This window comes from Erythrolamprus reginae, chromosome 1 (genome assembly GCF_031021105.1).
Source record: "Erythrolamprus reginae isolate rEryReg1 chromosome 1, rEryReg1.hap1, whole genome shotgun sequence".
Classification (NCBI taxonomy): Eukaryota; Metazoa; Chordata; class Lepidosauria; order Squamata; family Dipsadidae; genus Erythrolamprus; species Erythrolamprus reginae.
In genome coordinates, this window is record NC_091950.1 from 147,632,444 (window position 1) to 147,651,474 (window position 19,031).

Genomic DNA, 19,031 nt, shown 5'->3' on the forward strand with positions numbered 1-19,031 from the left:
TTACCACAAGGGCGTTTGACTTAGGTCGATGCAATTGACTTGGAGGCATTGCCATGACTTGGGAACTCACCAGGTACAATAGCAAGGTGGGAGAGGCGAGGCTTCGTGTTTTTTAAAAAAAAATTATTTTATTTATTTTTAATTGGGAGGCGTAACCCTAAGAGCCGGGCGTGACCAGAGAGAGAGAGAGAGAGAGTTCTAAGCCCCGGGTTTCGAATTCAGGCGTGTCCTTTTTCCCGGGCTGCGGATAGGTCGACGGGGCCGAGAATCCATTTTGCGCCGGCCCAGCGATTGGTCGGCTTTCTCGGGGCGGCGCCGTGGCCGCGTCGGACCTGGAGGGGGCGCTTGAGTCGGGATGGTGCAGCGGCCGTGGAAGTGGCGGCTGCCCGGGCTGTGCGAGCCGCCCGGGCTGTGAGCGGCATGGGGCGGTGGCAGAGGCTGCTTTGGGCACTGGACGGGTTCTGCCTTCCGCTGCTGCTCCTGCCACTGCTGGCGGCCGGCACCGCTGGAGACCGTCCGTTGTTGCAAGCGCTGCACGGTGAGCAAAAAGGAGGATGCGCTTTGCAAAAAAAAAAATTAAAAGGGGGGGGGGGGGTCGGGGTAGACATGATTGGGATGCTCGGGAGCTGGAATGGGTAGGGCGAGCCGTGGTCCCCCGTCCCCCCTCCCCAATCCGCCTGGTCAGCGCCTCCGCTTTTTGCCCTTTCTAGCGCCTTGGCTTCCATATGGTCGGATGGGAGTTGCACGCCCTTCTCTTATTCCACGCCGGACCGCGGTGATTTCCTCTCCCGTCCCCTTCCTCTAGCTGCGTCCCCAGAATAAACTTGGGGTCGGGAAGAGGGGGGAAAGGTCTCCCCTCCTGGGTGGGTGGGGTGGATTAGGGAACCGTCTTTTTTTTTTTTTTTTGCCGGGTGAGATGAAAAAGGGCGCCTTCCAGCGCCAAAGATGGTGGGGATTTGGGGGTGAAAAGAGGGTCGCTTGGGCAGAAGGGCAGCAGGCTGCCACCTCACCCCCTTTTCTGCAGGCTGCCGCTTTTCCGCGGGAAGCGCCGGCGGCAAACGGGCACCTTCCTTTTAATTAATTTATTTTTTTAAGCATCCGTCAGAAGATCCGGCACCTTACGAACGGAACCGAACCGCTTCTCCGGTCCCGGTGGGAGCTTGAATCCCACGCGATCTCCCCACCCTTCCCCCCCCCCCACTTTGCCCCTGAGAATATCGGGGTGGGTTTTTTATATTATTATTATCATCATTATTATTATTATTATTAATAATTTCCAGTCACCCACCCCTTCAGGCGAGTTAGCACCGCGCAGCTTCCTTCCTTTCCCTCCCTTCCCTTTCTTGCATCTCCCCTCTTCCTTTTTTTTTCCTTTCCTTTTTTCCCCCCTGGCTGTTGCATAGGCAAATATGAGTCAAATGTGAAAGGGCGGCATAGAAATCTAATAAATAAATAAATTTCCCCCCTCTGCTTTTTTTTTGGGGGGGGCAGTTTTCCCAAGTGCGGATTGCTCCCCCCCCCCGCCTCCCTTCCCTCCATCCAAAAGGAATATTGTCACCCATTTTGCGTGGCCTGCTTGTCATTTTCGCGTCACGGCGTTGTCAGGTTTGGCTTAGCCTGCGTGTCTCCCGCGGCCCCCTACACACACACACACACACAAACGCAGCTTTTCGGTATTTCATTTCCAGAGCGGATCCCTTGGAGCTCACTCACCCACCCTCCCCTCGCCGCCACTGATACGCCGTGTTTTCCTGCTCAAGTCAATTCACTGACGTCATTCTCGATGGTCTCTTCATCGCCCCCACCTCCACTTTTTCATTCGTGACCCAGCTGCCTGTTGCAAATATCAGCTGTCCCCCGCTTCCTCCTTCCTTCCTTTCTCTCCTGGGGATCGCTCAGTTATTATTATTTTTTTCATAAAAGTTTTTTTATTTTTTTCTCCACTTTAAATTTTATTTAATTATTGGACTTTTATGCCGCCCCTCTCCGTAGACTTGGAGCGTCTCACAACATATCAATAAGCGAACAGTATACACTAATACAGTGATATTCATTTAATATAAATAGTTAATTTAAAACATTGCAAAAAGCTAAACGTTAAAATCATTCATACAGTTACAACCTTGAACATACTAAAGGTTCAGTGGCCAGAGGCTGGGATCTAATGCCCCCAAGCCTGGTGGCATAAATAAGTTTTCAGGTTCTTACGAAAGGCAAGGATTCATACAAATTTGTATACAAATTCATGCAAATTTAAATTCATACCAATGTCAGTGCATATATCTTACATGCATCTCAAAGTCATCGATAATTACATATTTCTTAACTAGCCTCTCTTGTATTTGTGTCAACACCCCTATCTTGTTAATATGTGTTTAGTCTGTGTTCATGTTTCTCTTTCTCACTCCCCACCTCACTCTCTCCATCTCTCCCATCCACCTTCCTTCCCTTCTCTCCATCCTACCTTCCTTCCTCTCACCACCCCACCTCTACCTTCTCAAAACCTACTTCCTCTCTCGCCCTCTTATCCTTCCTTTGGAGATCGCTCAGTTATTGTTGAGAGGGAATTCCTGTTTGGAATTAGTTCTGTGTCTCTCCCCTTCCTCACTTATGCCACAGTGCCTAGGAAACACAGAAGGATTCTGACATTTGGTACTTTACCATGTCGGATTGTTCTACCCTGTAGAAACCTGACATGAGGTTGCTGTAGGTGAGATCCATGCTTTTTGGCTTAGGATTGTTCAGTTTGGGTCACTTCGTGGATTTTGTAATATTGGCTGTGATGAGCTCCAGCCAGGGTAGACAATGGTGAGCTGTAGTCCAAAATATTTGAAAAGATTAAGTTGCCCCACCCTTGCCTTGGAACTACAGCGACTGTGATTGAAGAGGCATTATACGCTGTAAGGCTGGTACAGACGACAGAAGAAACCATTTCAAAACCCTTTTTGATTATAAATCCAGTTTTAGAATTAGCAAGAGGGTGAGGTTTTGTCTACCAAGGAAGAAAACGTTAGTATCTGGGCCCAAGGTATCACATCACATTCAGGAAGGAGGTACTAATGCACATAGGTGTAACCCTAAAGTCCTACTTCGATGCTAAGAACATTCCTTTTTCAAGAACAGGTGTATTTGATGGGAAAAAATGTGGAAAAGCAATCCACAGCATCTTGTAAAAGAGATTCCAATGGAATCTTACAGAAGTGTTTGCTGGCATATGAGAAACAAAAGGAGCAGGCTGCTAAAAGTAAAATATACAAGAGTTGAAATTCTTCATTTATATAAACATTGGCTAGATCTCGTGGGAAGATTGGTGTGCCATTTGGTATCTTCTCTCCCATAAATCCAGAAGTTTAACCATCCGCTTGGATATAACACAGCAGGGTGGGTGATTGTGCATGGCTATATTTTCTGCAGAGAAACTGACCTATGCTTCCATTCAAACTCTCTCTTGCGGAAATAATGATATTCTTTTTGATGTTGATACAGTAGGTAACGCCTGGATTGGAGAATGATGACAGGTATAAGAAGTGGGCATTATTATTTCTTTGCTCTTGGCAGATTGGTTGATGTTTTTGCCCGATAACTGCAGTAATTATATGATAATGAAAAAGGTAGTAATTAATGCTGATAATGAATCTTCATGGTTGACCAACAGTCTTATTCTGCATACCTTGCTGAGTCCCCCCCCCCCCAAAAAAAAAGGTTCTGAATGAAAGAACAGTATACATGTGGCAGAGTCATACCTTTTATTCCTGTTGGAAGATTTATGGTCATATTATTCTAGCTTAAAGATCGCTGAGAGACTTTTTACTTTCCCAGATATTATTTCATACTTTCCCGAAGAGAGTAAACATCTTTTTACTCTACTTAGGCCAGGTCTCTTGCTGAGTAAATTCTTTGGAATGGCTCATTGATAAAACTTTGATGTTAATATTTTGTGGCATTATTTTTTAACCAAGCCAGTTGCACCTGACAACTGCATTCTACACAGAATGATTTAGGCAAAAACAATAATTGCAAGTAGCTTGTTAAATAGTTAATTGTTGTGGTTTCTATTAGATAAACAGAATGATCTATAGAGTATCGCATTTGGTACCCCATGTAAGAGAGATCCTGAACCTCAGCATGCTTAACTGAGTAATCCAGACCTGAATAGTAGGCTAGTATTTCATCAGATAGCATTCATTGGTGATGAAATTCAGGTGAAGAGGAACAAGTCATTTTGAAACAGCTCTAATGATATCATGGTATAGTATGAACTACAGCAACCACAATTAATGAGATGAAATAATATGGGTCATTATTTAAAAAAAATCATTTGAGGTTCCAAAAATGAAAGAGTTGCTTTTCCTCTTTTCTATGATGACTTATTCTTGAACAAGTGGTTTTTTTTCCCTTGGCGCTTTAATGAAACATTGATAAATGCTATCATGGCCTTTAACATTTTGACTACGAGCCACATTTCCCCACCAGTCCATTGGCTGCAGTTATGTAAATATTCACACACTTGCTGTTGTGTTTGCATGTTATGGCCACTAAAGAATATGAGCATGAATATACATAACAACAGCAGGTTGACTGTGATATTATGTTGCTGCGTTGATGCCTTGCCTTGTTTTGATTTCCATTCTATTTCAGTGGATTGTGTCTAGGGGAAACGTCCTATTTTTTAGGCACATAAGGTTTTTAGCAAAATGCCTTCAACAGAGGAGATCCGGTGAAGGATTCCTAAAGACCTTTTACCACTCTGTCTTACAAACACAGAAAGATAGGGCTCAAGATGGAGTCCCCTAAGTTTGTGGCTTTTGGAGTCTTGAAACCTTGCTGCACATAAATATTTTCATTACTGATTTCAAAGACACCAAGTAGACTAAGAAAAATGGAGGATACAGTAAACAGGAGTTCTTGCACTCTACCAATTCTCAGCTTTGTATAGATGGGGCTTTTTTCCTCTAGCCCTGAGTTGTCCCTGTGCCAGTAGATACCAGAATTTGGAAAGAGGAAACACAAGATCTGATATGAGATCCTACATTGATTGGGGAAAGCAAAAACGAAGAGGATATTCTTCCCAAATGAGCTGGGTCCAGTTATTCCATGTTTACTTTTATGACTGTTGAGAAATTTGCACTTTGTTTCTATCATTCATTTCCGTGATTAATTTTTTAGGAAACCTTTTTTCTAATTGCTCGCTCCTTCCTTCCTTCTTTTTAAAAATGGCAGCACACAGCTTCATTTTTACAAATATAAACAGGACCCACAAAGCACAGTCTTGATTAGTGGAAAGCTTTTATATGTTTTTAACATCATCGTGGTTATTCCCTGTGGGAATTTGGGAATATCAAAAATAGTATACAGTGTTCCCTCGATTTTCGCGGGTTTGAACTTCGTGAAAAGTCTATACCATGGTTTTTCAAAAATATTAATTAAAAAATACTTCGCAGGTTTTTTCCCTATACCACGTTTTTTCCCACCTGATGATGTCATATGTCATCACCAAACTTTCATCCACCTTTAATAAATATTTTTTTAATAAACTTTAATAAATAAACATGGTGCGTAATAATCTAAATGGTTGCTAAGGGAATGGGAAATGGTAATTTAGGGGTTTAAAGTGTTAAGGGAAGGCTTGTGATACTGTTCATAGCCAAAAATGGTTTATTTACTTCTGCATCTCTACTTCGCGGAAATTCAATTTTCGCGGGCGGTCTCGGAACGCATCCGCCGCGAAAATTGAGGAAACACTATATACTAGTTCTCATTTCTTTGAATTTTGCAGTTTTGCTTCAGGCACCTGGAATCTCAAGAGAAAAATTATGGCATGATTGAAATTAGTGAATAAACAGGAAATTTGGGGAAAGATGAAAAATACAGAACTGATGCTACATGAAACTTAGAGCCTGTTTCGATAGAAGTGCAATATGTATACTTGATCTATAACACTGGAACACCATTGTCTTTTCACCTTAATTTCATGACTGAAAACAGCCTGATCAAATTGGCAGATGAAAATAATGGGGGTTAATTGGAACAATGCTCTATTGTGATATAACTCCTGCTATTTTACCAACCCTGGAGAGATATCGCCCTTCCTAAAAATGAAGCATGTGGGACCACCCAACATTAGAGACTCTCCTACACTTGGTCAGAGAGAATTGAGGGTTTGTGTGTGTGAGAGAGGGAGAGAGAGACAGAGCAGAGACAGAGAGCTAGACTCTTGCTCCCACTCACATACTAGTTGTCACCCACAGCAACGAGGGCTTTTGCATAAATCAATTTTGTGCACCAATTGCACCCACTCCTGAATTTGGAGGCCCATCTCATCTCTCGGGCCTTAATCATCTCTCATTTGGATTACTACAATGCACTCTGTCTGGGAGTACATTTCAACAACACTTGAAAGCTGCGGGTGGCGCAGAATATGGCAGCGCAATTACAGACGTGCCTTGATGCTCATATCCTCCACTGCTTCCAAGAACATTTCAGGGGGCTAATGGTCAAGTGTGCAGCATTTTTTGGCAGAGGGATTTGGTATTTGTGGGACTGCAGATCTGCATTCTCTCTATCCATCCTATAAGCCCTGATAGGGTTGATGGCCAGCTCCCATCCATAAGCGGGTCATTTTACAGGACTCAGGAGTTACATCTCCTCTGACACCATGCCTGGTTTTTGGAAGAGCATCCTCAACTGCCAAGACTCCAGTCCTGCCCGCTGCCCTTTCAAAAACCTGGCTTTTCCCACACACACACTGGGCCAGAATAATTTGTGAACCTGCTGGAGTGAATGGGATTTAAGTTTTTCTGACTCCAGGCCGGGTAGCTGTTTTATTTTTTTGTTACTGCTTTGTCAATTAATATTAACTCTCTTTACAATCTACCTTGAGCTTCAATTTGATGTAAAACAAAATAATTTAAAAAAAAACAAAAACCTCGCAGTCAGCTAAGTTCTGGTTCAGACTGACCAAATTAATCTTCCAGAAGGGGTAGATAGATTTTAAAGACTGACTTGGCATCCATCTATCGTTTTAACATTTGAAATTTGTCCCCAATTGCTCACAATCTTCTGGTACTTTGGATTAATTTCATGTGGTGACCATTGCTATTATCTGATCCCTTGTCCGGTATATCCTGATGGCCTGGTTTGCTGAATGTGTTGCTAGAATCTGGCCCATAGGTGAGTTGACATGGCCACAGATGCTGCTATGGTTGGTTGCAGAATACTATCGGTACTTCTCTGGAGACCTCTGAGTCATACTGATAAAGACGTCAGAGGAGGTACAACGTATCTTATGTTAGCCCGCTCTGACTCAGAGTAGATCGCAGTGATATTCCGTATGGGGGTGGCTGAAGATAAAATATCTACTATTTTTATTCTCTGGCATTCTCTGCTTTACCTTCTTCCGTATTTTTATGGAAGAACAAATTCACAGGGTTAAAAAGTCCCAAGTTCTATTTATGTGCTTGGGGCTTGTATACCTAAAGTACCTGCTTTCATGAGCCACAGCTTTATTTATTTATTTATTTATTTATTATTTGGATTTGTATGCCGCCCCTTTCCGAAGACTCGGGGCGGCTCACAACAAGTGAAAACAAATCATAAATAATCCAATTAATTAAAATATTTAAAGATTTAAAAAACCCCATATACTAACAGACACACACACAAGCATACCATGTATAAATTAAACGTGCCCAGGGGGAGATGTTTAATTTCCCCATGCCTGACGGCAAAGGTGGGTTTTGAGGAGTTTACGGAAGGCAGGAAGAGTAGGGGTAGTTCTGATCTCCGGGGGGAGTTGGTTCCAGAGAGCCGGTGCCGCCACAGAGAAGGCTCTTCCCCTGGGGCCCGCCAACCTCCTCCGGGACCCGGAGGAGGCCCACTCTGTGGGACCTAATCGGTCGCTGGGATTCGTGCGGCAGGAGGCGGTCTCGGAGCTTCCTTGAGGAGCAGTAAATTGGCCTTCACGACCAGGGTGGGCTGCTTTTGTACATGTGGAATTTGATGAGTTTCTAGTCTCATCCTGATAGATTGAATTATTCCTTAGATTTTTCTCCAGTCTTGACAGCTAATTGGGCTATGTGATTTGAAACATTGGAACAACAGCAATATCAAGCTGCTGACACGGTTGCATGTATGACTCATAGATATTCTGATTTCTCTTGATAAGAAATGATAGAAATGCTTAAGGAAAAAAAATCCTGAACAAAATCACATTGCCTATAGTTTTCAATTTCCCTTTGAGATAGCTTTTAATAGAAATGGGAATAGCTTACATTCCCCAGTCTGAGGCAGCACCTCTGCGGCCACAATTTATTCTTTCCTTTTAATTGTTTCTCCCCTGCCTTGTAAGCCACAAGTGTCTTTCTAAAGTAACTGAAAAAGCTAGGCTAAAAGAAGTAGTTCATATATACATACATACACACACACATATATATCTTTCATATCCATACCCGTGTTATGTGATGTGATGAGGAAATGAAAGAGTGTATATTTAGGAAATCAAAATTGGATTATTTTAGAGCATATTTAGCCCTCTAAATATGTCCCCATGTGTCTGAATGTGTGCATGAGTTTACCACCAACAGTTTTTCAATACAGTATGTAACTTTAGATAAAGAGGTAAATTTATAATTGTATTTCAAACTGCTTCTTATTTTTTTAAAAAGAATAATAAGAAAGTAGCAATCACCAGAAGCTATGCCTGCATTAGTCTTGAAATTCACAACGGAGATGGTGATCTTTACACCTTTCTTCAAAACATCCATTTATAACCTAAAATAATACGCAAAAGTTGGGTCAAAGACTTAAAAAACGGCAGAAGCTTCTTTTTTTTTTTTAAAGGTAAGTTTTCTTAAAAGAAAAAAAATTCTGTGGAGAGAGGAAGAAACTATTGTCAGAACCTGCTTGGAAGACAACAGTATGAATAAATTGTTATAATTACATAACATGAATTCAAAATTATATTTCTGGATGGGGATTCAAGCAGCAAAGGCCTGCATTGCGTAGCAACAATAGCTGGGGTGGAGCAACAGTGAGGATAACACATTACAAAGTCATCCTTAACAAATCCATGTTACTACCGGGGTTGCTTTTTTAGTATAGGAAAACATTTTTTAAAAATTTACCATCTGATAAATTGGATTTTTAAATTTTACTGGGGAAATAATTCCATTAACTAAACATGTCCAGGATTTTAGGTGAATGTACATTGCTCGCTTTTTCCCGAGATTCTCCTTTATTAGCCAAGATATGTCCTACATTTGGATTGTTTCCTCTTAATATTTGCAGTGTGAAGAACCACCTTTGGGATGAAAAAGTTAGGTGGAATGGGAGTTTCTTAGTTGTAACTGGCTGTTTAGATATTGCTTGACCTTTCTGTAGGCTAAGCTTGGCAAAGCCGAGTTCAGGTGATAAAATGATGTATAATAGAAGTGGAGAACTATGGCCATTTTATGACTTGTGGACTTCAACTCCCAGAATTCTTGAGCCAGTTGAAGTCCACAAGATAAAAGGGCCATAGTTCCTCACCCCTGATATATAATGAAAGGCCTTTAGGGAAAAGCTTCTCTATATTTTTCTGAATTTGTGGTCAGATATTTGTGGAGCATTGTAAGTACTGTAATGCTTGGAGGTATTGGGTTTGTCTGGATCCACTTGTTTTGTTTTATTGCTATTTTTAAACTTATTTATTATTTGGTGGGAGCTGCTTTAGAATCATTTTGGACTAAAGTTGTCTCTAAATCTCAGAAGAAAATAGATATTTTGAAGTCTGAGATATAAGAGCAAGGTGCTTGGATCAGTCTGGCCCCCTTCCCCATTCATACCAGTTGAGAAAGGGAGGATCTATCCCTGTGGTAGCCCCTTCACTCTTAAATATCCCATTCAGTACAAGAATTACTGCAACTACCACATCCTGAGAAAAAGCAGACTGGCCTATTATTACATTCCTGCAACAAGGCAGAATTCTTTACCAACTTTTAAGATGAGATTTCCCAGTGTTCTGTATCATTTAGTGCAGGGGTCAGCAAACCATGGCTCTGAAAGCCCATGTGGCTCTTTCATCCCTCTGCTGCAGATCCCTGTCACTGGTCAGTGCCACAATTTTGAGAAGGGTGTTTATGCATATGTTCTGGGAATGCCCAGTGGTGTAGAACTTTTGGCAAAAAGTGCAAGAGGATATTAATAGGATATTAAATATAAGATGGACGATTACTAAGAAAATGGCAGTATTAGTTAAAAGTAGTGAGATGGGAGAATACAGAGAAACAAAACAAGCAGCGATAGAAAGCGCTCAGGTGGTAATATTCTTAGGGTGGAAAGACGTGACAAAATGGACAATGCAAAATTGGTATAGGTATATGATGGATCACATTCAATTCAAGATTATGGATAAAAGGATGAATTCGACTAATGAAACTGATTTGCAACAGCTGATGGGGCGATGGGACAAGGTAAGACGATATATGACGAGTAGAACCCGAGACCAAGCTATAAGAAACTAGTTGGAATCATTCTATAATATGTAAAGAAATATTTCACTCTTGGGTTTAAATGATTTATACAAGAAATGCCCCCAACTGGTGGTGGGGTATGATTGATTGTCTGGTGGTGGGCACAATCACTGAGCATATGTTATATGTTGTGTGTGTGTTTTATATTATAAAAATCAATTAAAAATATTTTTTTTAAAGAGAGAGGAGTTTCTGGTTGGGGGGAGTGAAACATGGCATGCCAGGACACTCTGTGGCGGGGTGGTGGTGGCGAATGTTCCGGTCAGCTCCACAATTGATAGGGCTTTTGGTTAGGACAGGTAGAGGAAAAAGGACATTGCATGATGGTGGTTTGGCTCCAGAATTGAACAGGGGACTTCCGATTAGGACCTTTGCGGCTCTTTGAGGGTTTCAGGTTGCCGACCTCTGGTTTAGTGTTACACTGGCTCTTTAGCTGAAAAACACTTCTGAAGTTTCCACTTATTCCTGTTCTCTGGAGAAAGAGAATTACATGAAACTGAATATGTTTGTTTGTAGTTATAAACCTTATTTTGGTTCCTGGACCCTGGTTCTTGTCCCTCATCTTTTTAAATTTAATTTGATGAACAAAATCTCTTCTACAACTACAGTAGGGGTAGACATGACACAATTCTACCATACAAATACGTGTTAGTATATTTCTCCATACACTCAGTAGAAGGCTATCCACATTGTTCCCATAGTTTTGCTGGCATTTCCAAGAGGTTGCTTTCTTGATAGTTTTAGTTGTTTTAGTTTTTATCCTTAATTAATTTGTTTCTGGGTTCATTATTTGGCATATTATAGTTGATTTGAATTCTATTTTGTACATTGGTCATGTTTGGCACTTCGAGAATGTTCAGGTTTTAAAGCATTTTTGTTTTTTTTATTAAAAAGGCAACTTAAAAATGTTAAAGGCATAAATATATGAATAAAAAGAAAGAAAGCTAATTAAAAGGAAAAAGATTGCATGCAACAGCAAGATACAGCAGCAGCACAACAAAACCACAAGCAGTAATCGATTAAAATTTTATATATACACACACACATGTATATGTGTATGTGTTTCTCTTCATCTCTATGTACCTTTAGAATTAAAAAGGTTTTCAATGGTGATGGTAGAGGGCGGCATACAAATTTAATAAATAAATAAATAAAATAAATATAAGGAGTATAATATGAAAAAAAAAAGGTTTTTAGGGAATGCCGTACATCTTTGCAGCAATCGCTTTGGAGCAATTATGTCCTTTGAACTAAAAAGAGTAAATAAAAGTGGGCAGGAATTACTGTAAATTTTCAATCCAGGCCAAATGGTTATAACTTGTTTTTTATTATTATTATTATGGAATGCTAATATTTGAGAACATCCTTGATGGGTGACTGATGCATATGTGGCACTCTTTCCCAGACCCAGTATAATACACAGAAACCTCCGTGGGAGTAATCCACATTTTAGATAGTAAATGGGTAGGTCAGTTATATTACATGCTTTCTCCTTCTAAGTGCAATAAACTGAAGATAATGTGCCTATGTAAATAGGAGGTGGATAGAATTATTTATATTTTATGATATATTTAAAAGCCATCATAGCACACATGGCAAGTATTTGTTCTATGGAATAGCCATCTAAATGAATTTTCCCTGTGTTTCTCCGAATTCCACTTTTCTCTCGTGATCACTATTTACATGCATTGCATTTTATAGAACAGTGTGTTGCCCCTTTCGGAAAGAGAAGTAGGAAGCTGCCAGGTTAGCCTAGGAAAAGGACACAGCAGCCATCACTGCAATGCTCCCTTACATTTGCCTTTACCTTCACAAACAGGTGTTTTTTCCATCCCCTTGGAAAATAAATATTTGATACTGGGCTTGGTGCATCTCACTTTGATGCATTCTTTGCAAGAAAATTTGCAGAGATATTTTGAGGCGTGGACACTTCCTTATCACTTTCTTCTTTCTTTTTGAAGAAAAGTGATAGGGCCCAGCTAAGAGGTCAGTGTGGCCTTAGGTTTGCTAACCTCCGACCCATTCTGATATCATTAGGAATAGAGGATCTGCCCTTTCTTTGTAATTGAGCATCTTTTCCCCGGCTCCAATTTTTAGAGATTGACTGCGGTGCGTTTCAGCACTATGGTTAGCTCCTGGCAGTCATCTTGCTTTGTTTAACTGTATGGTTAATTAAGCTTAGAATAAGTTCTAACTTCTTATCCCCTGCTCGGTGTTAAAAGGAAGTACAACATCAGTGCCAAAATGTTGCATTCAAGGCATTTTCATTCTTAGGAGGGGTTTTTTTCCTCTCCCTCTCTATTATGCAAATGTTTATTTGTCTTAAGAACACCAACTTCTACTCATTCCCCTTAAAAAGAAACAAAGGTAATAAATAATTCATGTTTGGTTTTAGCGATTGTTGCTGTGATATCCCTTAATTGCTTTTAATTAATTTGTTCCCGTTTCCTGCCAGCAGAACATTTTAGCTATTCTTACATAAACCTGAACAATTTCTACAAAATGATTTGTATTATAGTTATGAGATTGCAAAGGGTGATTCTGCAAGGATCCCAGAAGGTAAAGAAATGTTTTGATTGCAGAGAGGAAAGCAGTAATTACAATCTCCTCCTCTTGTCCCTAAAGGGAATAAGAACCAACTAAGGACAAACTAGAAGGTCCATATCGCTCAAATGAGAATCAATTACTTTCTTTAAAATTGGGGGGGGGGGGCAGGGGAAGCTATGAAGATATTTGCAGGATGGGACTATGATGAACATTCAGTTATTTATTGTGGATTCTTATGTGCAGGGAGGAGAAAAGAGGGAAAAAAAGAGTTTGCCACCTTTTGATCAGAGGCTATGTTAACAGCTGTATGGTAATCATCTTAATTCTGTATTCAGCAATGTGCAAGTCCACATTGATCCAGAATGCAGCCACGTAAGCTCTTGTGGCTGCACCAAGGTGCACCTACATCACATCAACTCTCCGTGAGCTGCACTGGCTCCCAATTGGTCTCTGGGTGCAATTCAAGGTGTTGGTTATCTGCTATAAAGCCCTACATGGCTTAGAACCACTTTATCTTCGGGACCGCCTCTTGCCACACAGCTCCCAGCAACCTATAAGGGCCCATAGGGTCGACATTCTCCATAGTCCATTGGCCAGATAGTGTCGGTTGGCAGAGCTGCGGGGGAGGGCCTTCTCTGTGGTGGCTCTGGCTCTCTGGAACCAGCTGCCCCCTGAGGTCCGTGCTTCTTGCTGACCTTTCAGAAGCCCTTGAAGCCCTGTCTTTGCTGGCAGATCTGGGGCTTTTGATAAATTTGATACCATCTTGATCCGGCCACTAAGGATATGAATGATTTGTTAATGGCTTTTAGATTATTTTATATTGTTTTTATATGTTGCATGCTGCCCAGAGTCCGGAAGGAGTTGGGCGGCCTATAAGATAGATGGATAGATAGATAGATTTAGATAGGTAGGTAGGTAGGTAGGTAGGTAGATAGGTTTAGATAGATCAATCTTCTATTGTGGAAGCAGCTTGCCTGAGACTGCAAAGGTTGGACCTAAGAAGAGCTTCTCAGAGATAAATATACAGGATCCATGTTTAATGTCCTCTTCATGAGCCAAATAATTAAGAGGTAGATCAATCTTCTTGACATAAAATTTCCAGGGGAGTTTGTTTCATTGGTAATGCCACCCAAATCTTTTGGACTTCAGCTTTAGTAATGATTAGGTATTGACTCCACTGGTTGAAGCTTCTGGGGATTTTAATCCAATATATTTGAAGGATATTTTTAGCAGACAAAAGCAGAACTCTCCCCCTCTCTGTCACTCAATAGATGTATCTTTTTCCCAAGCTTATATGATACTCCCAATGGAAAGCTGCTTTTATAATAGACCAGGAATGGTATAATAGAATAAGAGAGTTGAAAGAAACTTTGGAAGTCTTCTAATCCCACCCTCTGCCAGCTACCCTATAACATTTCAGGTAAATGGCTGTTCAAACTCTTCTTAAAAGCCTCTGGTAGTGGTCTTATAAAGTGGTACCAGCATTTCACATACAATCATTTGATATGATTAGGCTAATCATCTAGAACAGCATCTTTCCAGCGGTTTATATGGCCCCCTAGTCCAAACTCATATAAGTCTTCGGAGAGGGGCGGCATACAAATCTAAGTAATAAATAAATAAAATAAATAAGCTGCCCTTAGACAGCTGTTTCTTTCCCCAATAATTTGCCAAGTTTGTGAAACACTGATTTAAATGGATTATATCCCCCCTCCCCTCCCCAAAAAATCAAAACACTTTGGTGCTTCCTTGAGACAGCTAATTCACAAGGAGCCAGTGTTACATTTGTATTTGATTGATTGCTTTGGACTCCTGAGTTGGAAATTTTCTTCCCTCAAATTCCTAATGGGTTAAAAGTGATCCAGGTGCAATAAGTAATTTGTTGGATTGATAAACATTCTTCTTCAAAATTATATCTCCCCGCTATCATATATCCCTCCAAAATTGAAATCCAGACAAATCTGGACAGATCCCAGTTTAGGGGGGAAATGGTTTAAATTTCACATTTGAGAGCCAGGACAACCTTTTCAAGTAAAATCCAAACCAATTAGGAGTATTAAGAGTATAACTGAGTTATAGTCCACAGGAGATAGGACCATAGGAGATGTCTAGGCCTAAGCCTGAGGGCGGGGTCAATGCATCCTCAGTTTTGATTTATTCTAGTCCCATAAAGTGCCAATTTGCCTTAACAGTTAATAGATCAGATCCTTGTGTTAGGTAGCATGTAATAAACTTGAAACACTGCTGATCCTGGTTACTTTCACTGACAATGCAGTTCACTGAGGGTTAAGATCAAATTCCTTTACACTAACATGGGTAAGATGTACAGTATATGCTATTAGGTAAGGGGAAATGATGTTTTGGCATTTTGATTATTGTGTAATTTGTCAAGTATCAAGCCAACTTGTATTCTGTCTGATCTCTCTTCAGGTCAATGAGGCAAATTTTTAGAAGTCTAGTTTATTTAAATGGATTTATATTGTTTTCCAGGTTTAATAACAGGAAGACACCTGAATAGTTCTTATTTATCCATCTTCTTTAGTTTGAAAGCAAAGTTGTTTTCGATTTCTGATTGCCAAGTGTTTGTTGACTCATCTTGTAATTCAATACTGTACCTTATTGGGAACTATAGATAGCTACTGTGCTAGTTCAGTCCTTTAAAATTACTTAAAACTCAAAACCTGAACTTAGTTTCTAAGTTTCTATCATTTTTAATACTACTACTTCAGATGCTTCATTGCCAACGTTCCTTTCTCTTTGAGATTAGTTCTCCCCACCCTTGGATAAGGAATTTTTTTAAGGGTTGGAAGTTGCTGATTTCAGAAACAACAGCAAAAGAATATTTGGATTGATGGAATAATTAAATTAATAATAAGCAATTATCTGCTGTTTATTTTTATCAGATTTTTAAACATTGAAAAAAATAGAAATTAAATAAAAAAATAAAAAGTGCAGTAGATAAGAGAAGAAAATGAAAAATTGTTAAAGAAGCAACTTCTGGTTTTCCCTCCCACAGACATACTGATTGTAACTCCTCCCCCATATATAGTTCACTTCTTCCTATATTCAACCCTTTTCAATCACCAAATTCAGAAATCATCGTCAATTTTTTCAAATCGTTTTTGTCTGCTTTCAGCAAAAAAATCACTAAAGGATTTCTAGTACTGTATTTTAAGAAAGTGTTTATTGTTTTATCTCTGACCAAAAGGGACACTTTTGCCATTTCTGTTTATTTTGTCATCTTCACAGTCTAATCTTCCATTGTGGGTTGTTTTTATTATATTATTGTATTTTCACCCTTTGCACATACGGTAGCCCATCTGCAGTTATTATGTATAAAACCAATCTTTCATGCACCTTTTATAATTGGCTATTCTTAAGTTCTAATAGAAAAAAAATCTGGTTTCATCAGTAAGTTGCTTATTTAAATTATTTCCCCCATCATATTTATTTGCTTATTTATTTATGGGTTTGTAATATATAATAAAAATTACAAAAGAAAATAGGAGAGGGAAAAGGGAAGGGAGAATGTGGGGAAAGGGAAAAAAAGAAAGAAAGCATATTGACTCCTGACTCCTTTTGGTGCAGTGGAATAAGATGATAACATCAAACCTCAACATTTTATGACTCAGCTACCCTGAGTCTTCGGAGAAGGGCAGCATATAAGTCCAATAAATAAATTTTACTTTTACATAATATTATAAACCAGCCATTTCTATAACTTTTATAACTTATTAATCAGTAAAACCAAAAATCAAAGTTTCATTTTTTCCACCAAAAGCACAAAGCCCAGAAGCAGTTTCCAAGTAGAAACAAAAGTAATTGTATTGTTTTCATTGATCAAAGCAGTCAATTTGGCCATCTCTGCTAACTCCATTAACTTTTGCAACCATTCATCCATTGTAGAAATCAAAGCGTCCTTCCATTTTTTTGTGTCAATCCTGCTGCAGTCAACATATATAACATCAAAGTTCCAATTTTTCCCCAAGTCTTTTTCCATTAAACCCAGAAGAAAAGTTTCCGATTTTATCTTTAAATTCACTTTTAGACTCTTCTGTATTAAAATGTGAATTCTGTTCCAGTAGCCACATCGTTTGTATTTGCAGTTTTTTCAGTCTTTCACAAGTCTGCCATGAATGATAATATATCCCTTCATCTTTTCTGTATTTTCAACAATTATTAGAATTATACATTCTTTATACATCTTATAATCTAAGACTGAGATAATTTCTCTGATATCATATACCAGTGGAACATCATTTCATAGAAATTTTCTCTTCAATTTTAAAACAATGTGAAATTCGCTATTCTTAACCACATTCTTTCCCATCGATCCATCTGTATATTATAACCAAAATTCGTAAACTATTTACTTTTTAATTTGTTTTTCTATTTTAAATCTCAAGAGGTTTATACATATGAGCAATGGGTTTTTTTCCTAAGACAGTTGTTCGTTATACTAATAATATACAGTACATGACTAACTAGATGTGCTTCAACCTTGTGTGGGTTGATAAATACATCATTGCCTTTGTACACTATGGACAAGAAATAAAACAGATATAAAAAAAAGTAAGTATGTATACAGTATATAGATATTGTCTTTTTGTATATGTTGTGAGCCGCCTCGAGTTCTCGGAGAAGGGCGGCATACAAATCCAATTAATTAATTAATTAATTTTTGTTTGTTTATTTGTTTATTCCCATTATCCTTCCATTAAAATATATTTCCATCAAATGAGAGTGTAAGTGTATTTCTTCCGCTTGTTTCATCTGTCAGTTTCTGTAGTGTTTGATACTTAGTTTGCACTAGATATTAATGTGTGAATTTCTTTTTTGTTTCTGAATATTGTTGAGATGTTGCTGAAACATCTTTTTGTCTATCCCTCAATGAACATGATTCAGGTACTTCAATATAAAGCAGACAGCTTGAAGCTCTCTCTTTTCATTGGAGAAATGCTCAGAGGTTTTTACAATGGAGGCATTTTCACAATTGAAAGGAATGCTGTTTAGGTTCATATATGTTCTGGGATCTTCATTAGTTTCATACAATCACAACCTCCCTAGGGATTGTCCAAAGTTGATGGTGCTGTGTTCTATTTATTGACAAGCCAGGACTTTCCAGGGTTTAAAAATTGATTGTACCTTCTTCTTTTTTTGTACAATTTTTAAATAATTAAGTTCAGTTTGTTTAGAACTTATATCTTGGGTTCCTATTTTTGGAGGGCCAATAGCTCCTTTGACGTTTTGAAAACATGTGAATACTCAGAGAGTGTGGCTGTCACAAGGATGTGCAGATTAGCTGCCGCGGTGGGTATTTCTAAAAATTAAATAACAGACAGGTGTGAGGACTCTTGAAGACATTGGAGGATTTTAGAATTACTCTTATTTTTTGTGTACTTTATCACAATATCACAGAAAACTGCATAATTGAATTTTTAAACTACCAGTGGTACCAAAAAAAAGCAAAACATTTTACTGTTAATTTTGATGCTGAGAATTGATACTTGCTTAACCAAATTCAGCCTTTACTGAAGATATGATGGTCATCTGAGATAACCTCATTTCTGAATGAACTATCCACGTTTTAGAGAAAATCTCTTATCTCTCTTTTCCTTTCTGTCTCTCTGTGTTTTCCCCCCTGCAGGCTGTTTATTTGACAGGAGGCTATGCTCTCAGCAGGAAGTCTGTGTGCAAGGTAAATTAATATAACACAAGGGGTTTGTGGCTAGAAGACAATCAAAATTGTTAAAATAGCGGGGAGGGGAAGTAGCTCCTGCCTGTTGCTGGGGAAAGATGTGAGCCTATGAATTCACGTTTTATGCAGGGAGAAGGAAAGTCCACAACAGGGTCTGTTCTCCCCCTCATTCATTGAGGCAACTTCTTTCAGTGTCAGTGTATGCCTTTGACATTAAATCAGTCCTTTGGGTTGCATATTATTACTATTATTATTATTATTATTATTATTATTATTAT

General features: G+C 39.2%; 1 protein-coding gene across 7 annotated transcripts in view; it reads left to right on the forward strand.

Moving 5' to 3' along the window:
- Positions 1–263: 263 nt before the first annotated feature.
- PTPRN (protein tyrosine phosphatase receptor type N) overlaps positions 264–19,031 on the forward strand; it is a 68,996-nt gene continuing 50,228 nt past the window's right edge. For 2 of the 7 annotated variants that reach the window (XM_070729491.1, XM_070729515.1), the window contains exons 1-2: positions 314–538; positions 18,703–18,753. In XM_070729491.1, coding sequence (XP_070585592.1) covers positions 421–538; positions 18,703–18,753 — 169 coding nt within the window. In that variant the 5' untranslated portion in view covers positions 314–420. Of the gene's footprint in view, positions 539–18,702; positions 18,754–19,031 lie in introns of all 7 variants that reach the window. The other 5 variants (XR_011556947.1, XR_011556951.1, XM_070729527.1 and 2 more) reach the window with 4 other exon arrangements.